This window comes from Urocampus carinirostris, chromosome 11, assembly GCF_059441175.1.
Source record: "Urocampus carinirostris isolate Australia breed hairy pipefish chromosome 11, RoL_Ucar_1.0, whole genome shotgun sequence".
In the NCBI taxonomy this organism is placed as follows: Eukaryota; Metazoa; Chordata; class Actinopteri; order Syngnathiformes; family Syngnathidae; genus Urocampus; species Urocampus carinirostris.
The window spans coordinates 10,650,055-10,671,365 of NC_142359.1; the positions used below are offsets into that span (position 1 = coordinate 10,650,055).

Sequence of the window (21,311 nt, forward strand, 5' to 3'; positions counted from 1 at the left end):
GTTACTGTGATTTTAGTTCAATCATTATTATTGTTTAGAAGGTTTTGTTTATATGCCAGCATTTATATTTGCTAAGGAAATATATGAATCACTATTTTCTTGCAAATTTTCTGACCTATTCTTAGCGAAGAACTGTTACTAGACCAGCTCAGTAGCCTAGATGGTAAGGCGCCCGCTTTGAGACTGGGAGGTTCGGGTTCGCGCCCCGGCCGAGTCATTCCTAAGACTTAAAAAGTGGTCGGCGGCGCCCTCTGTTGGCTGCGGCTGCATCGGCTCGCTACAACGGGTCAGGTGCAATCGACATTTCGTTCTGTGTACATTGTTACACAGAATGACAATACAAGGAAATTATTATTATTATTATTAGATCAATAACTGGATATTTATTAGGGCTACTCTGAAACAATGTCACGATCTGTGGGTGCACCCCAAATGTAGAGAAGCAGCAACAGAGGCACCGGTGCTAAAAAAAAATCGTGTTTGATAATACATTCAGGAAGAAAGTAACAAACTAAGAAAGTGTCCAAATCAGAACCAGAAAGAAAAATGAAAAACAAATCAAAAACGATGATTTCAGAAAAACAATAAAGTGACAGACAATGACCCAACCGCCTCTGCTGTCAGCGCAGTCCTTAAATATTGTTTTTTTTTTATTAGTCAGTTGCGTCAAATGAGGAACAGGCCTGTGGGCCAGTCCATCTGCCTATTGGGTGCACTCTGGAGGATGGGATGTGCCAAATCCTGAAGAATGCTCTGTTTTACAAGTATCCATTAATCAACAATATAATTTACAGATATTAAAATGGTTGCAGATCACATTAAAATAGCATTTTAGCTTTAATACTGGTCATATCGAATTACTACCTCACTGTTCTAGGAAGCTTCATTCCAATACATACCACGCTAATGAATACTCGAAAAGTACATTATGATTGTGCTTCCCACGAGGAAAGCGTCTTGTATAGATTTACATACACTTGGCTGTGTTTTAGAGGAACACGGCATTTTCCATGTACGCATTATTGGCATCACACTAATTGATTTGCGCTCTCTCCGGGAGACAAAGACCAAGCCAAAGCCTTCGCGGGAGCTCCGCGCCATCTTAGTTCTGCTGGCAAATGGAGTGCAGAGAAATTAAGTGTTAGCTGCCTCTCTCCAACTTTCTGGTGATTATTGTCAGCAGCCTCCTTTGGTCATGGTTTCAACAGTTGCTGTTTTTTTCCCTGAGAAATTAAACTTGCTTTGGCTTGTGGCACACTCTGTTCTCTCATCCTGTATTCCTCCCACTGCAATTCAACAGGAGGGAAAGAGTTAGTTAAAGTAAAAGAGGTTGGCTTGGGCATATTAAGTGCATTTTTCACATCATCCGGATGAAAGAAAATTTCAATTTTGCACAGTCGTCACCTAAAATATGAATCCTCTTTCCTGTAGGGTGATCAAGGGAATCCAGGAGAAACAGGACCTTCGGTAAGAAAAAACATTTCCATAAGTCACCACTGTTTTAATATGTTGTTAATTTGTTAACAAACTGAAAACACCCAAAAACGCCAGGCGAACACCCAGAAAATTTGATTGGGTGAGCTGTAGGGGTTGCCGGATCTTCCTGCACACAGAGCGCACTACCCTATCAAAAAGTTCTATCACAGTGTCACTCAATACTTATATAAATAAACATGCAGAAACCCTTTGGACATAAATCTAACTGTGACTGACACCACTTAGCCAAATGTACACATGGACTCTGCAGCTTTATGTCCGAAATTACTACTATGAAATATACCTGTGTGATTAGCTTTGGCTTTTTAAAGTAAACACAGCGTGCGGCAACTTCAGGCCTATTCTGACTTCTCCTTGAAATTTGTAAAGCTCTCAAATTTAAAACATGATTTATACTATGGCTTGGCTAAGGACCATTTTCTGGTGTCTGACAGCTTTTTCAATTTAGGCACTACCACACATGGCTGCTTCAATTAAATTGGCTTTGTAGGACAAATTTTCTTCTTTTCTTATCATCTTGTTACTAAAAATGGTATTCGTATATCTAAGTTTCTCAGATTCCAAAGGGGGCCACCACGTCAGTTTTGTTTTGATTTCTTGAGTATCAGACAATAAAACTTAATGAAAAATCAGTCTTCTAATTCTTAAGGCCGCTATGTCTATTTTAATTTGTGGCTCATTGATTTCATAATGGAGTTACTAATTTAGTCAAGAACACACACACGTAAGCATTGATTGATATAATACAATACACTTTTATTCAAAATAGTATCGAGAAAGCAACCTCTCAACGTGAGAGTAAGCAAGCTTGCATTGCAAAAGTTAAACAATAAAGTGGAAATTGTGTCATGAACTGTAACAGGAGGAGAACCCAAATGCGTGACGCTTCTCACGCAAGCTTTTATTTTACGGGAAATTGGGCAGTGATGCACTTTAACACAAAACGCCAGTGATTTGCCGATCGCTGGGCGAAAGAAGAAAAAAGTTTCGCGTGGAACAAGAGAAAGCAAGAGACCAACGAGATCCATACCAGTTACACAGATGATGTTGATACCGGACAGAACAGGGTTGAAAGGATTGATAACCGATATGGGAGACTAGAGACAGATATCAGACAGGACGAGAATGACGGGCACGATACCAGACACTGGAGACCGAAATCAAAACAGGACGGGATCGATACCGGACAGGATACCGGACAGAGTCAAAACCCACGTCTTGCGGGTACAAAGGTTCGTTGACGGGTTGATAAAGGGTGAGTGAGAGTACTGAGCCTGGATAGAAGGGAAGCCAATCCGTCAAAGAGCCCCAGCAATTGGGCGCCATGGCAACCGTGACAAATTGTTGCGGTAATTTGAAAATGTGTTTGTGGAAATTTAAAGAAAGAAAAAGCAGGGAGCACACTAATAATTATTATAACGGGTGCATTATTTGGACGAACCTAACTTCTCTCGCCCAGTGCGCCAACAGCGTGATTTGGTTTTTGCGTACGATACCTTTTTCCTTGGAGTTTGCTCGGCTCCATGGTTCGGCCGTCTCACAGTGCATATTCTTTTGTGGTCTCTAGGGCGAGATGCCCCACCCTTTGCGAGATGTCGTTGGTTTACCCAGAGTTCATTTGTTTCAAAGGGGGAATAGTTTGTCTTGCACTCAGCAGGTTTAGTGCAGGGGAGCGTGGATGTTGATGGTAGATCACTTATGGTGAACATGGTTGAATTGTCACGGCTGGCTGTGCGCATATGTGATCTTTCATTTGGTCCCGGAAGCCGACCATGTGTCCTATTGTAATTTCTGCAAAAGAGAGGGGGAGACAAGTTAAACCTCTATTAAAGTGACCTTTGGTGACACCTGAGACCACCCATATAGGACATGCATACTGGGTGCTACCTTATGGCTCCATCTTTACCAGTTTGATTCCTTTTTGGAAAACGAATCACATGGCTAGGCTTAATATTCATTAAAATACTTACAATCTACCGGTAAAATTAACTAACAAGCCAATTTCCTTTTAGAATTTGGAATTAATTTAGAATTAATTTATTTTGCAATTATGATGCAGGAATAGAATCATAACACAACAACAAACATCTTGTGATTACATCAAACAATTAGGCAATTTGAATATTTATTATTTATATGCACAGTAGGGCTTCCACACATCAAGGGTCGTTTTAACCCCGAGAATCTGGAAGACATGAGTCGAGCAGTTTTTGATGTCTTGTCTGAAGCAGGGCAGAAAATATTCTATCAAGCATGGTTGCCTCCTCTAAATTCATAATATATCAACGTTCATAAGAACTTTACAATGGCAAAGACAACAAATACACATTTGAATTATCGAAAAACAACATCTTCTTTGCATTAGACAGTCATTATTAAGTCGTGTGAACGGTAACATAAATGGATATAAAGCTGTGTCAGGATTACGATTTGGAAAACTGTGGCATAAAACATGATCAATTTTTCTGAAAAGGGATTCAAAGTACTAGATATTTACACAACTTTTAATGGTAATGTGGTAAGAATGGATTTGGCGTCCTGACAGTGGGGGCACAACATTATTTTGAACAGCCACAGAATCCACACTTAAAGGATTTTATGATGATGCGTTCATCCCACAAATGCATTAAGGGGATTAGGAACCTAATGGACATCTTGGATTCTACTTCCTTGGACTTTGCAGAACAAATAATTTATCTTACAACAAGGTGATTGAGATTTTGAACAGAGAAAAACAATACATTTTAAAGATAGTAAATAATCTTTGTCTTTCAATTTTCTATATTTCATTGACACATGTATAATGTGAAGCTGGGTAGAAATGAAAACCCCAAAATGGTGATTTACTCTATTTGTTCAAACGAAACATGTTATATAAGAAGTGCGCCAAAAATGTGTAACTCAAAATTGTTAAAATCCTTTCATCCTTTGATCCATCAATTATCTACCCCTTATCCTCAGTAGGGAATCACAGACTCGCCCCTAACCACTTCGGCTCATCGAGGGGATCCTGAGGCGTTGCAAGCCAGCCTAGAGCAATAGCCTGTCCAGCGTGTCCTGTGTCATCCCCAGGGCTTCCTGTCGGTGGGACATGCCCAGAACAACTCCCGAAGAGAGAGGATTTGGAGGCATCCATACTAGATGCCCGAGCCACTTCAACTGGCTTCACACTGATTCCCTTCCAGATGATTGAGCTTCTCACCCTATCTCTAAGGGAGAGTCCGGCCTTCCTGCGAAGGAAAGTCAATCAGCAGCCTGTATTCAGGATCTTCTTTTGGCCCCGGCCCACTGTTGGTGATGGGAGGAAAATAAAACGACTAGTAAATGGAGATACCATGTATTTTGGCTCAGCTCATTCTTCACCACGACAGACCGGTACAGGGCCTAAATGATAGCAGACGCTGCACCCATCCGTCTGTTGATTTCCCGCTCCACCCTAGCTTCACTCGTGAACAAGACCTGAACTCCTCCACTTATCCTGGAAAGGGACTGCCACCCTTTTCCAGTTGAGAACCATAGTCTCGGACTTTGTGGAACCGATCCTCATCCCTGTCGCTTCACACTCACCTGTTAATCGCTCCAGTGAGAGCAGAACATCACTGTTTGAGGAAGCCAACCACCGAAGCTCTTCCATGCCACAGCCACACCTAAAAATTCTATCCATAAAGGTTTTGAATGGACAAAACCATTGTGACAAAGGGCAGCCTTGGCAGAGTCCAACTACCATTGGAAATGAATTTGACTTAGTGTCGGCATTGCAGACAAAACTCTGGCATCGGTCATACAGGGACCGCACAGACTGTCTGGTACCCCCATACTGCCAAAGCCCCCCTCCAATGCTAGTAAAGGTGCTGAAATAAGAACAGCTTTGGAGTTGTTAGAAGAAGTGATATAAAGTGTGTCTTGGGGTGGACGTCACTATCATGTCTGCCCCCAATTACAGGTCCTTGAAAATCTATGAAAAAAATATGATAAGCATTAAGCAAAAGAGACACTTTGATCTCCAGGTCCAAAATGTGAACCACTCTTGGACCTGCAACGTCCACTTGACGCAGCTTTGCATTTGTGACAAGTGCTTTTGTTTAAAAGACACGGAGGAGATTCCAGAAGTTTTCAGCAGCCTTCTATGACATCTGGTGCTGGTTAGGAGGATTAGAAGCTCTTGCTGAGCCAAGGTGGGAAAGGGAAGAAAAAAATGGACTCGTCTTAAGTTTTGCAATCCAAATCAGCAGCAGTAAAAAAATATCTTTACTTTAGCTTAACTGTAGTATAACAAAGTAGAAATACTTTGTTTTGTGCCGTAAAAACCTCAGCACAATGTTTCCTGGATGTAGGAAACAAGGTACTGCTACCGGTTCAAAACAAAGCTAGCTGTCTTCATTGCTAGCATTTTAGTGATGTCACGTTAGCACTACAGTCTGACTCCCTCTTTGGCAAATTTCTGACATAAAAGTCGTCCTACCTGGTTGATTATATTTATTGGGTTCAAAGCACAACACATACATTTATTTTCAGGTTAGGCACACTTTTCTTGGAAGTCAAAGCTAACAGTATAGTAGAATAACAATGATACTGAGCAATTTTTCTTTACAATTGTGAAGTGTTACAGCAATTGTCTGTATCTCAATTGTGTATAAAATATTCTCTGAATAAACCTTGAAGGAATTGATCATAACCTACCTTCTTGCTACCCAGAATCAGACCAACAAGCAGAGGAAATAAAAGTCAATCTACAGCATTTGCTAGGACCATACAACTGTAGTTACTTGTCTAAACATGAAATTTATATTCGAATTCAGATTTCATATTCTCATACTCGCTGTCCACTAAAAATGACGTCAAACTTCAAGATGGCTGCTCAGATCGCTTCTCAGCCTTTTGGCTAAGATCAAGTGTAGTATCTGTTCTTATCAGTTTAATATCTGATATGTCCCCCATGTGGGGGACCATATATTAAATTAAGTTTTGAAACGGGGAGATGGAATAGGGGCTTGCTCCGTCCACTCCACGCATCGACCCGGTCTTGCAGTATCTCCGGGAATGGTGCATTCCCTACCAAAATGTTGACAAGAATGCCACTGTTCCTCAGTCTCCAATCCCTAGCCCGCACCCCACTCTTAAGATCGTGTACTGAATCCGCGTTGTGGACAAAGGAGACTGAAAAGGAGGTTGCTGCATCCTCTCCAGCATCGACCCTAACCAGCTCGGTAGCCTAAGTGGTAGGGCGACCGCTCCGAGACTGGGAGGTCGCTGGTTCAAGCCTCGGCCGAGTATTACCTAAGACTTACAACATTGGTACTCATTGCCTCCCTGCTTGGCGCTCGACATTAAGGGTTGGAATAGGAGGGTTTCATCACCTCACGACTCCCAACACAGCAAGTTGGGTCTAAAATGGCGGCGCCCTGTTTGGCTGCGGCTGCATCGGCTCGCTACAGTTTAACTGTACGGGTTAGGTGTATCGACATTTCGTTCTGTGTGCATGGTTACAAAAAATAACAATAAAAGTAAATTCTATTCTTCTATTCAGAAAGATGGAGAAAACAGATTGTGTTGCAATTCAGACTTCCTGTAGTTTGCAATAGTCTGTGGTCTCTGTAGCCCTTTGAGACTCCTTGTGATAAAGGGCTATGCAAATAAACAAGACTTGACTTGACTGATAGGATTTATTGGAATTATGCGCTTGGACTAGCACAGTGGTATAAAACACAAGGGCGTAGGTTTAATCTTGGCATTGGCAGGACATAGCGTATTTTTGAAGCGATCACATAATATTGGTGGGAACAAAACAATGACTGCTCGATATTGATGGGGACATGTCACCTCCCATGCTAAAACTACGCCTTTGATAAAACATATTCTAGGGAAGATTTTGGGGTTTACCTTCACGTTTAAATACAACAGAACTAAATGTCATACAGGGAAAGAATGGCAAGTACCCGAAGGTTTGTGCCTTTTACATTCCTTTCATTCCAAAACGATGCACCTTCATTTTCTCAAACCCACAATATGTAAACACGATTCACTTACTCGATGGTAACTCTGTGTTTAAAAAGCAGAACTCTGCCACCAACTCGCACTTTCTGACCTTTTGTTTACATTTCTCGCAAAAGATTGAAACGTTTAAATAAAGCAAACGGGAACCATAAGCTCCCCGGTGGTGTTGCGGATTCAATGTTATGCTAACACACCCTGGGACAAGTCCATAAGACTTTCTAAAACGTCGTAAAATCAGCCCTAACGTATCAGATGAGAACATCAAATTGCTGAGATTTGAGGAGTTCTCATCTTGCTCTGTATGGGAACTTCCTGAAACGCAGAATTTCCCTCGTTGTTCATCGCTCGCTGACCTCTAAAGAGAGCGGAAAGGCACCCGGCTTCTGATTGCTTCCCATTTCGGGAGTATTTGTCGTCCTTATGGTTTTTGGAACAAGCGCATTGTGCATATCCTCAGTTTGGCCGGAAACAAAGGGCCCCGGATTAGCACGGAGAGCTCTTGGCTAGCCCTCCACCAAGCACAAACTCCGCCTGCTTCCGTGGTGCTTTTTAGTTGGTAGGTCCTGAGTGTTCTCAGATGGAACCATCTAATTAGTGCTTGGCCCAATGGAACATGCTCGCATAGCTAGCGACTCGTAAAGATGTTTACCCGGACCTGTTGAGGATGGCTTTACAAAGTGAAAAGGAATTACTTTTTTCTCCTTCCGCAGGTTTGTTTTTATCCAGATTGTAAAACGGTACAGAGAGAGATGAGTTGATGAGAAGTTTTTACTACAGAATATTCCGGGCACAAATGAGTGCCTGGGTGTGGAAATTTACAAGATAAAAGAATAAGATGTATGACAATCACTCTTATACTGGAAGGGCGGTCGAATGTTTTAGTAGTTTTCCATTGTAAAATAAGCTTCTGTCTAACTGGTTCAAACACATTCAAGGCCATATATAGATTCAAAACACAAAGCACACTAAAATAATGAAAGTTATATGATCATGTTGAAATTTAAATATGGCTAAATAAGAAATCATTATCGTGGCTAAATATAAACAATGATATATTTTAGTATTCTAACAATAGCAAAGGGATTAAGCCCTTCTGTGGACCTTCATGTATGGATTTGCAGTAGTGTTGCAAAAATATGTTTTATGGGCTTTTCCAACATGGCGTTAAGTTTCATTGGACGGCTGTAAGAAAGAAGCCACTTCTATCTATGGCTTGAATTACTTTTACAGAATGTAGGGCCTTATTTGTGTTTGGCCCTTTATTTAATTGACATAGGTTCTTCCTGCTATCACATCATTAGGGTCATGAACCCATTTAAACAGTTGAAGGGTGGAGGTCACCACTAGCAGAGGTGGCTGTAATTGTGCTGCCGCTTGTAGATCGTCTTATTCGTCTTCAGTGCGCTGTTTTGATTTCGGGTAGCGATAAGGTAGGTTGTCAAAATAAAAGCTGGAGAAATGTGCAGAACCTTCTAAAGATTTATTTGTAGAATATTCTGGCCATCAATCTAGCAGAATGACTGATGCCATTTCACTCGTGCCAAAACTAAAATGGGTTACCATCACTCTTGAACTAAAAGGGTGGTCCATAAGCTGAAACAAAAACGAAAGGAATTGCAGCAGAAACTTCCGCTGCATAACGAGCCTTTGTCAAAACCGCTTCTAACAAGTACTTATATGATTGCACTCAAAGCCACTTCTGGCTACCAATTAAAACACAAAATTATGACTAAAGAGATTAAGTTATAAAAAACTGAAATAATGAAGAGGTTCTGAATTGAGACATTATACAATCATGACTAAACATAAGTAGGGACATATCTCAATATTACAACAGTAATGTAGAGGTGAGACCGGGCCTATTAAGTTCCGCCCGACCTGACCCAGTCCCACGGGTATTAATGTCCGAACCAGCCCGAGCACATCAAATTAACTTGATTTGCAGGTCCGAGCCCAGAGTTAACCCGAAAATGTCATATTTTATGTGAGAACTCGGGAGTAGGAGATGTGATTTATGATGACAAAACAACGCCCATCTTTTGTAAAGAAATCTAAGTTAAACAAGAATGTATAAATATTTACATAATTTATATTTATGTGTCTGCAGAGGTTGCTTTAACTGTTCTCATCATTGATCGATATTTTTTTAAGAGTTGACGGTAAATATTTGCGGCCGTTTGTCATGACGACGGGTTGAAAATTGGGCCATTAACGACAGCAGCAGTACGTCCTTAAGAGTTTTTGTGGCACTTTGAGAAAGACAGAGAGACAAAGAAGAACATTAACAAGGGGGGAAAAGGCAGCGAGAGAGAAGCCCGGCCCGACACGATAGTAGTGATTGACATTTCAGGATCTTGAGGTTACCTCTACAGCAGTGACAGTGGAATTGGAGTTTGAGTTATTTTCAGAAATCTTACTGAAATGCTAAATTGACTTTCTCTAAACTGAGCACAAAGCTAACTTATTTCTCAAAATACTACATTATCATTTCACCTGTCATAGCTTTGGAACATATCCCCTGCCATAAACACGAGTCGGCTGTTTTTGACCTTGCCCCTGTGTAACTTTTATTTTCTTCTAGGGACCTGAGGGGCCTCCAGGACTCAAGGTAAGTTACCATTTTTTTATTTACGATCTCAGCTTTTCAATAAATAACCCATTGTACGTCGTGAGCGGCCCTCTACAAAGACACGCGATATAACGTAGGCTCGAATAGACACGTTAAAGGCCATAACTCTACCAGTGTGGAAAATGCAGAGAGAGAGGAGTGAAAATTACCACGTAAGCTAAGGGCCACTGATGCGAGGAGCAGATGTTGGCCCAATCCGGCCATCAGGTAGCTGCCAATGTTTGTTCAGTGTAACCCAATCAGACGCTTCCTGTCTGGGCTGTCACCGCCGGCAAAGTGTGTGCATTGTGTGCAAAGGGCCGAGGGGGGTCAATGATGACACGCCAGCTTGTTAATGACTGGCGAGACTGGCCTCCAGGCTCGCTCAATTAGGTTTTATCGTAGCTTTTCAGGTGGCGTTGAGGTGATTGAGGTGACGACTGCCAATTTGAAAAGGGATTTCAAAATGAAAATAGCAGTTGCCATGGAAGCAGCAGATTTGCAGCATTTGTCTCCTGACTCAATTATTTCGACAATGCAAAGAAAATGACTAAATGACATTGTTTGAGATGCCATACATTGTTAGCTTTTTAGGCTTTGTTAAAAATTGTGAGTGAGCAAGAGTTAAAGGTGGGGTGGGTCATTTGAGGTGTCTTTAAAAAGTTAAAGGTAAACAATTTTCTCCAAGCGTTAGCAATGTCCAACTGATTTCAAAGAGCCTTTATAAAACTAAAAACAATCCCACCACGCCTATCTGTTTTTATCTTACTTCAAGCAAAGCTGTTTGAGGCGTGCAGCACATCAGGTTGGAGGAAAGGGGTTGGGGGGTGACTTTATACTCGTCATCATAGTTCTTTTGTTAGTGTAGCTTGAAAATGGTAAAAGTAAGAAAAAGCTTGTTTCAAATACAGTCCAAACACCGATCTAACCCCCCAAAAAGATAAAAAAAAGAAGCTGTTCATTCAAGCAATTCTAAGAAATGCACTTACCTGCACACGCAACATAACGTGCTTGACAGAGGCTGCAATGATGATACGAGTCAGACGATAGCAATTTTAAGAAATAGCTGAGTATCTCTGCAAAAAGAAATGTAATATAAACCCTCCTTTATTACAGTTAATAAATAATAGAACCCCCAGCTAAAAATAAAAATCTATGAAGTACCCCAGACTACTTTCAATCAGGTGCTCACAGCAATAGTCAACCGGAGATAATGGATTGCTGCCGCATGGATGCTGTTCATTATTGGCGGAAAGAACGTTAAAAAGAGCCTCTTCACATTACACAAAGTTGCACTCTCAGGCACGTTCTCTGCAATAGTTGATTGAGATTAATGGATTGTGGCCATAACAGTGCTGTTCATTTTAGGCAGGCCACAATACCAGGCTTAGTGGCCTGAACTAAGAAAAAAAATGCACTCTGCCAGCACCATCTTACAGCAATATGACAGCCACAACCGTGCAAAACCTTTTTAAAAAAATACCAAAATACTAAACTTTCATTTTTGGTCAGGGCTTAAATTATCGAGATATTTTTTATTTGATTTTGTTTTCGGAGACAATTAATTCAATTCCCTAACATAAACCCTTTAAGTAGGAAGAAAAGGTTACGTTGAGAAAAGGCAAAACCTGTGGTGTTTTTTTTCCATTCTGTGCCTAAATTTATTTTCTAAATATTCTCACAGGGTTCACTGGGGCCTCCTGGTATTCCTGGTGTTGACGGACTAAAGGTGAGTCCTTTCCCATAAAAATACAATCAAGTACCGTAGTTGTCGATTCTCAACCTTCTGTTTTGGGATTTTTATTGTAGTTGTCATACAAATGCGGGGGGAGGGTGATCCACCATATATTTTAACCTCATAAAACAACTGCAGTGCATAAGCACGTATATGAATTCCCAAAGCAAACAAAAAGTAGACGGGGCAGGTGTTTCCCAACAGCATGTTTATTTGGGGGTGTAGACGCCATGGGAAATCACTTAAGAGACTCCGTCTTTCTAATCTCAATCCCACATCAAGAACTTGAGCGCTTGTATAGATTGAATAGAAAACAGAGAGGCGAAGAAAAAGTCTTATCGGGTTTCAACTCGACTGCATGTCTATAGTCAGATATTTAGCGTCGAATACCAGATCATTTCTGGAGATCCATCACCGGACCTCTTTGAATAAGATACACAATGAGAGACAAGAGACATCATTTTTAGCTCATGAGCTCAAGTCCTGACAATCCCTTCTGCCCAGCATTTCAACACTTTTCCTTCTTATTTACAAACAATTCAGATAGCCAGGGGAAGGGTGTTTAACGCTTTAAAGGGGCACAATCGTATGTGGGGGAACATGCAAGAGTAGCAACAAGTCAGGCTTCAGATCGATAGGAAAATGCAGCCAGTTCCTTCAGGCAAAGGTTGGCGGGCTTGAGTGGAGCACATCCCCCAGGGCAATAAGGCTGTAAGGACAATAGGGACCCCTCTGACCCCCATCATGGACTGTTCACTCTGCTAGCCTCTGGGAAGAGGTACTGCAGTGTGCCGTGCAGGACCACCAGGTTCTGCAATAGTTTTGTCCCCCTGGCCATTAGACTGTTAAATAGTCAATCACACACATAGTAAGTCTACACTGCTGCTAATCTGTACATCTGTTTGTCTGTTTTGTTTTTTTGCACTACTAGGAGTTCTATATACCTAGCCACTCCTTTGCACATCTGTTCTCCTCTGCACTATCGTACTACAGTGTTATTGTTACTGTACAGTGACTTGTTTACCCGACTGCCCATTTTGCACATCTGGTTAGCTGCTACTCTTGCACTCTTTGCACTATTGAATAATACCATACATAGCCATAATTATTTAGTATATTATTAGTACTTCAATACTCCAACTCAATACAACAGTTTATTTATATCTGTACATTCAAGGAAACTGTGCGGGTCAGATGTATCGACATTTCGTTCTGTATACACGTGTACTAGAATGACAATAAAGTAGACCTGAATCTGAATACTGTGTGAGGTCCTTGTGATGTTCAATGTTTGACATTATATAAAATACATAGAACATTTACTATAATCCTAACAAGAAGTAATGCTAATGCAGCACTTTGCATGTGTTGTGTGTTGTCCATAGGGGGATCTTGGCATCCCAGGCCTGGACGGAATTCCCGGAGCCAAGGTCTGGTGTACACGTATTTCGTGTCATCATGCGGTGGTCCCCAACTAACGGGCTGCGGATCAGTACCGGGCCATAGTTCATATGAAAAAGTCCTTTTTTGCAAATTTTTCTTCGATTGACACCACCTAATTCATGGTGCTTGAGGCAATTTGCCTGGCGCACACAGCAACTGCCATGTTAGAAGCCGAAGGTCTCCGCCCAGGGAAGATACAGCAAGGGATTAATCCAACCAAATTTCTGTGCTTATAGCCAATCAGTGCGTAGAATTATCGCCTGCAACGGTTATTTTACAAAATAGGTAACAAACATTTGGCAAGGGAGATTGAGAACGCATGGTTTCTCACGTCAAGAGCACGACAATGTGACCACAAAACACCAATCCACTTTTTGCCAGGGTTGGTTACTGGTGGGTTTGTATTTTTAAATACTTGGCATAGCATTTTGGGTTAAACATTGCTAAAGTGACCAGATTGATTTGCCCATGTCGTGTGATGTTTGTGCAATGGTTCAAGTAACCCAAATACTGCACATGATTATACACTGGATTTACTTATTATTAAAAGTTTTATCATTATTATTATTATCATAGTACAAACCTGTTAAATGTCAATCTGGACCAGGGCCGTGAACATATGGTCAGGCATTAAACCGGTCCGTGGTACAAACAATGTTGGGGACCACTGATCATGCTATCTTTACCTTATCATTACGTTCTGCCTACGTTTTTCCTGGACAAATACTGTCTGTTGTTTGATCTACTTTCCATTTGTTTGAAAAAATGTTACGGTGAAAAATATTTTGACGTAGAGGGAAATCTGATTCAAGATATTATGACTGGGGATAAACGCTGCAATAACCCAAGAAAATTGTCCTAATCCAACATGAATTGAGCAAGTTGCATACAATTGGATCCACTGCGTGGTCAGTAATACCCTTTGCTTTTCTTTGCCGACAGGGCGAAATGGGAGAGCGAGGTGAAAAGGTGAGCTTCTTGTCGAGATCTTACGGGATGATTGTGGTGAATTCGACCTCCAAAGAAGTAACGGTTATTCCGTGTTTGAAGGCACTTTTCGATGTTTGCCTACTAAGCAGCTATTTGGAGGTATCATTGGTCTCTCAGACAGTGTCAGAATGTTTTTCATGGAGGAAAACAAACGATGCATGTCATCTTAATTAAGCAATCACGTTTTACTTCTAAGGTGTTTTTTGAAAACTGCGTTAGGATGAGCACTTGGAAATTAGATTACATATTTGCCAGATTTGGAGTGGTCAAGCAAACAGACATTTACAGCGCAAGAAATGAAAAATAATTAAACTAGAATGGTTGTGCGCCAAATGCAAATGGTCTCCATATAGCGCTTTTCAAGTCAATGAAGACCTCCCAAAGCAATTTACACTTTTCCCTTTTACACACTAACTAACCGATAGCAGAGTCAGCCACTCAAGGCAACTACATGCTATCGGGGGCATTAGGGATTCAGTGTCTTACCCAAGGAAACTTCAATATATAACAAGGAGGAGCTGGGAATCTAACCTGCGACCTCTGGATCCCAAGATGAGCGCTCTACCTCCCTAGCTCTCCGCCCATCACCCACTTTGAGAAATGAAACAATATTTTGAGTGGCATTTCCTTTCAGGCCTTTTGACTGAGTCCATACTAAAATCCCTAAAGGGGGCTATGAAAAATGCAGATATGTAATTGTCTACGTATATATTCGAGATCCAAAATATCCAAGGAGAAAACAAAATACTGGAGACTGGAAATTGAAAGGAAATGCTTCATTCATATTCTTGGTCTTTTTTGCTGATAAAATCTTAGTCGATAAAATCAAAAGTTCTGGGTCAACCTTTTTTGGATTTTTTTTCACATCTAGGGTAACCTACCTGACTGCCTAGTGGTCATATCTAAACTGCTTCCCACTTTTCTTGGGTGGACAGACAGAAAACAGAATTTGCTTTTTTTTTTTTTTACATAATATTAATACATTTTGCAGCATAAAAATTAAAGTATTAAAACCTTACAGCTTTGGCAATTTATTAAAAATGTTTTGCTAATTTTATTTGCTTTATTTCAAAATTGTATGTCATAATATTTTTTAAATTAGTTTCTTGTAAAATAAGAAAACGCAAAATTAAAATTTCTCAAATTGTCTGCTTTGGCAAATGGAATAGATTTTCACTCCTAATTTTTTTGTATATTAGTAGAAATATAATTCCCGCCACTAGAAAAAATATTACTAAATTTGCTTTCTTGCTACTTGTATCAAACCGTCTTACACATATGCAGCATTTTTTTTAAATATCCATTTTTTAATATACTGTAGATTTTTTTTATTAAAAAAAATATATAATAATGAGCATTATCTGCGTTATGGCTAGGAATGTATTTTGTGCACTTTTCTGCAATTATTTTAATCGTTAGCAGATTTTTTTTGCATTATTAAAATATGAAATATAAAACAGACTTATTCTTGCGGATGTCCATTTTTGTCCATTTGGCCACAAGTTAGTGCCTTGGAGGTCAGCATTACCCCACGTGCCATAGTTTTGGACCCCACTGACGAAAATGATTGTTTTCTTCAAAATAGCTCCTCAAATGTCCCTGCTCCGTTCCCCCACCTCCAGAGAACCAAAAATATACTTTGGATTCATTAAAAAGTGCTCGGCACCTGAGCTATCGGAACCATGTGTGAACCATTTGAGTGACGTTAAAGTGTATTTAAGATGTTCATAAAAGAATAACCCCCCCAACACAAAATCACACACCATAACCCCTGAAGCGAACGCTCTGCACTTTTATTGGCTGCTCTCGATGAGTAAAGCAGAACGCTCTTTTGAGGCTTTCGTGATTCCGTCTGCGTTGAAAACTCATTTCTTTTTCCGCTTGCTTGCAGGGCGACATGGGAGAAGAAGGACCGAAAGGGGAAATCGGGGAGAAGGTGTGTCTATTGCATTGTCTTGCATACTAAACATCATTTATGTAGGTTTGAGGTTTGTCAAGAGTATTTTGGGGGGGATCACGAGGACATAGTCCAGTGGCAAGTGTATGTTCAAACTATAGACCCTTTTTCATCCTGCTGGTCGTTGTTTAAGTAGCTAGTATCAAAACTATGAAACTGCTAATGATATACAGTGATACCTCGTTACTTCACCATAATTTGTTCTAGATCAGTTTTACACCACCGAAATGTTGTCTCATTTGACCTCATGTTTTTTTTTTTCTGTGTTCCTAAGCATTTCAAAATACCAAAGATATTAGTAAAATGTGTACCTGCACAACAACAATTATTTAAATATGTATGTAAAAAAGATTAAATATTACAAATATGAACCAATTTCAGCGTTTACAGTACACTTAAAGAAAGGGACCAACCCAATATTTGGATCATTGTGTGTAAAAAAACCCAATTTGTTGTTCTAAAAAACAAAATGACCCTGGCAGTTAAGTAAAAATGAACCAATTTTGGGGTATTTTTTAAAATAAAAATGCTCCATCATACTCTTGTACAGAAAAACTAAAACATGACATTTTGTGGGGGTTGTTCTGGCAAAACAACAAGTATTGGGTTTGTCCATTTTTTACCCAATTTTGGGAAATTTTAACAAACCTATTTTCAGAATCCCTTTAAAACAAAACCTGATTTTATTTGTATTTTTTTTCTTTCCTGCAAACAACTCTGGGTGTTGGACAATGACAATGGAAAATTCCCAATTCTTAACATGGTTTAAATAGTAATTATCGTTGGTCTTTTTAGTGTGGCATCAGCATACGCAGAAATGTTTCTAGAAAAACAAAGCAATACTTCATGTATTCTTTATTTATGGATTTCCGGTATCTCCTAAAAGTAGCAGGTCTAAATAAAGATAGCTCATTTGACCGAAGGCGGGATTGCTACATTCAAAATGTTACCTGAGATTTCGTTCCGTTCAGCTCTGATTACTTCTCACTTGAAGCATCTGTCAAGAAATACACTGTTCACCGGAAATAGATGTATTGTAATCCCTTGTTTAATGAAATACATGGAGGCGAAATTTCCAAACCGAACGAACATTTCGAAATCGGAATAAAGCAAACATTTCTTTTTTTTTTTCTTTCTTGAAAAAGTTGTCGGCCCCTCGGGCGGTGACGTTTTGTAAGTTGTACGCCCAACGTGAAAGATGCACGCCCTGGGCGCCCTGGCAGACATTATTTCAGACACTGTACACACATATATATGTATATATATATATATATATATATATATATACACACCAGAGCCATATCCCCCTAGTAGCAGGTCGCTAGAGTCAAGAAAACATTCACATTTTTGACTCTTTCGGGAAGATTGATACTGAGGAGGGGATTCCCAGCCCCCATGCTCAACTCAACTGATATGTTGGGTTGATTGCCTCGTTGGGAGTCATCAGGTGACCAAACCCCCCAATTCCAACCCCTAATGTCGAGCGCCAAGCAGGGAGGCAAGGAGTGTACCCATGTTGTAAGTCTTAGGTATGACTTGGCCGTGGCTAGAATAATGCAAAGAAAAGAGTCGCCAGGCCCAATTATAGTATGTTCTGACGGTCTTGGCCTACACCAATATGCGATCGAGGATAATGGATTACTTTTTGGTGGACCGTACGTCAAAAAAAGCCATCAGGCCTGACAAAAATGTGCTCTGCTGTCCCTCGACTCACGGATTGCAAAATATCCAGTATCCTGACTAACGCTTGATGAATAGCTGGAGCACCAGTAGACAAACTGAATTGATTTGGGATCATATTCGGTCAAATAAGAAAATAGAATGGTGCGAGGAACTTGGAAATGCAACCGTTGCATGAGGAAAGAGTCCATTTTTGCACGGTAAAGTATTTGATTCCGTAGGAAATTTGTCATTGTCAAACCCCGATCCGTCAGCGGCAGTATCTGTGCGTGTTTTTTCTTTAGGGCACGCGGTGATGCCAAAGTTAACAAAAGGCAGCACGCACTGTGGGGAAAATTGCGGGAATGCTCTGGGAAAGAGAAAACCGCAGAGGACGGGGTCTGGAGGACACTTTGCACGTTAGAAGGCGACTTTGTTTAGAAGGGACTGGGTGGAGGTTGAAGGTTTCAGAAGGGGGTTGGGACCACAGGAGAGAAGAACAAAATCATTAATTCACCTCGACTTCAATGTGCCAAGCAACCCTAAAAAAATCTCAATTTAATCAATCTTGACAATAAAAATCAAATCCTGAAAAACATATATTTAAAGGGACAATCAATATATTTGCTGTATTGTGTTATGCAAAGTGCTAAAATTCACAAGGAAGGATAGAAACTACAAAGACTAAAAGCGCACTATTTTTTCCTCAATTTCTTGAGCTTCCTTTTATATCACGATTAACGTATTTTCGCTTACTTTTTGCTTTAATTACTTAAATATTATGTTTTTCTCATCTCTAGGAGTCACTGAATAATACACACTGTCCCTTTAAAGAAAGTTTTGTGTTTGAAAATAATTATTTTGCAAAATGTCTGGAAAAGTAATTATATCTTTTTAATCAGTTTGAACAAAAAATTATCATGCAGCTAATAATGTCATGATTACCGATATGCTTCACCTGTGCCCGCTCCTTTGGCACCAACTGCCTCGGACTCTGATTGGCTCTCTGTCCCTATTTAAACACACTCCTATCTGTCTCCTTTGTCAGCCCGTTTGCGAACCGCAGTTTACACTAGGCAAGCCTTTTTTTTCGACCCTGGCTCCAACCTGTTTTTGCTCCTGTCTGTCCCCCGGCATCGACCCGTTTTTGATCCTGACCAGGTCTACTCTCCTTTCCTGGCTTACGGCTCGCTTCCGACCCTGACCACGTTTTTGCTCTCCTGTCCCGGCTAATGACCCGTTTTTCCGTTCCCGACACCACCATCGCTCGCCACGGGAGTCCCACTTCCGCATTCAGAGCGACCTGCTTCCTGCAACAAGCGATCACCGGATCGTGGGGGCAACCCTTTCTTTTCTTCCAATAAAACTGAAAGAAACGTAACGCAAGTGGGTCCTGTTTCCGTTCTGGTCCTGACAAATAATCTGATTAGAAATGGAATACAGTAATCCCTCGCTACTTTGCGCTTTAACTTCACTCCATCGTTTCTGGTAAAATATTCTGCAATCCATTATCCCCGATTGCTTATAGTTGCGAGCCAGCAGAGTGCATTTTTGTCGGGTCTGACAGATTTTTTTCGCCTTATTTCTGCCTGAAATTATTTGCACTCCAATATCCCCAATCCCATGTGGCTGTGATTGGTACCTGCAGAAGGCACTTTTGTCAGAAGCTGTGCTGTTCTGGCCTGCCTTAGATGAAATGCAGTCGTGGCCGCGATCAATCATCTACAGACGACGATTACTGAGAGCAGGGACCAACAGATCACATTTTGTCAGGACTGGCAGCTCTTTTCTTGCCATTATTTCCACCTAAAATGAACTGCACTTGTGCAGCCACAATACCCTATCCCTGATCCCATATTTCTGCAATTGGAATCCAGGAAAAAGCACCTATGTTGCGAGGCATGCCTTTCTGGCCTGCCTAGAATGAAATGCACAGATGTGAGCGCAAGCCATTATCTGGTCAACCATTACTCAGACCAGGGGTATGCGGAGCACAAAAAACTGCGCTTTTTTTCTTGTTCTAGCTACTGAAGCTTAACACTGTGGCCCGCCTGTAGTGATCTTCACTGTTTTAGCTGCAATCCATCTCTTTTCAACTTTTGCTAGAAGCAGGGGGCACAAGATCAAATTTGTGTCATGATTGGTGGTTCTTTATGTCCGTTCTTTCTGCCTAAAATTAACAGAACCCATATAGCCACGATCCGTTATCCCCGGTGGATTAGTGTTGCTTCGGTGACCGGCACAGTGCATTTTAAAATTAGGGGGGTCTACTTTGTGGATTTTTGTGAGGGGTCCTGGTCCCCATTAATTGCTATAAACCAAGGATTACTGTCTTGGCTTCCTGGACGAATCTGAAAAAATGGTTAACACGCCTAGGGATAAATGAACGCATGGAGTTTACGAATATTCTGATTACAACCAAGTACGATGCTTGTATTCTTGCACTCCAAAAGTGAGCTCAATTTCTGGAGTCCATGTGTTTACAATATGTGCTCGTAATGTGGCTCGCTAAAAGCATAGACTTACGCTATATATGGTTGGATACAACTATAGCATTTTCATCGTGGGGTCAGAAAACATCCAATACACCTGATTCTGTTTTTGGCAAGTCAGCCGGAGTTTGCGTGTATCAGGGTACTTATTTTCATGTGTTTTGGGGTGAAACGTTAAACTTGTTTGCAGGTGCTAGCTGCCGCCATTCAGACATTCTCGCTTAAGGAAATAGCTGGAAAATTGCCCAATTTACCAAGCGGCAAAGCAGTTGCGCTTTTATGTCCGACTTGAAATCCTCTGCGTGGGTCGGCCCGTAAAAATTGGAGTTGCGGCGACAGGCTTTAATCGCAGGATACGGCCTCAGTATGCTAATTGGCCCAGTCGGGACATTTCGGCTAGCTGCGCCACACACAGTTGCGGTTTCAGGCAGCTGCAGGTTTTGTGGCTCACATTGAGATATTTATGAAATCAGGAAGTCGTCATAAACTGCAGAGCGAAGGTCCATGGCGACGAAACTGCCTCTGTTTGTGTGAAGTGTGTGTTCATCTTCTGTTAATTGCTCTCGCATGGGCTGTTGCAAGGTTTCAGAATAAAAGCAGACACACCCCACTGCTAAATTGCTCAGCACTGTGTAGGTTAGCAAAAACGTTTCGAATCCATTTTTGCTTGAGCAAAAGGCCCGTTTAAGGTTCATCTTTTTTATTTGACTGTGTGTTTTGGTTTTGCAGAGGTACAGTAATTCCTCCAAACAAGCCTTTGGTCTTTTTAGAATAGAATAGAATAGAATAGAATATACCTTTATTGTCATTGTCACAAAATGGGTTGAACATATTGTGACAACGAAATTAGGCGTGGCACTCCAGTTTCACATTTAACAGCGACGATAAAAGAAAACAAAGAAGATAAGGTTATAATTTACATAATATAAAGGAACG

General features: G+C 40.8%; 1 protein-coding gene and 1 non-coding gene across 2 annotated transcripts in view; both read left to right on the forward strand.

Annotated features, from left to right (window-relative positions):
* The window catches only part of col25a1 (collagen type XXV alpha 1 chain), a 78,799-nt gene that overhangs the window by 20,209 nt on the left and 37,279 nt on the right, over positions 1-21,311 (forward strand). Inside the window, exons 5-10 of the mRNA XM_088348170.1 lie at positions 1,432-1,467; positions 10,073-10,099; positions 11,784-11,828; positions 13,220-13,264; positions 14,220-14,246; positions 16,159-16,203. Coding sequence (XP_088204296.1) covers positions 1,432-1,467; positions 10,073-10,099; positions 11,784-11,828; positions 13,220-13,264; positions 14,220-14,246; positions 16,159-16,203 — 225 coding nt within the window. The remainder of the gene's footprint in view (positions 1-1,431; positions 1,468-10,072; positions 10,100-11,783; positions 11,829-13,219; positions 13,265-14,219; positions 14,247-16,158; positions 16,204-21,311) is intronic.
* Positions 6,360-6,551, forward strand: LOC148356376 (U2 spliceosomal RNA). The gene has a single exon (XR_015852141.1). It is a non-coding gene; the product is annotated as a U2 spliceosomal RNA (small nuclear RNA).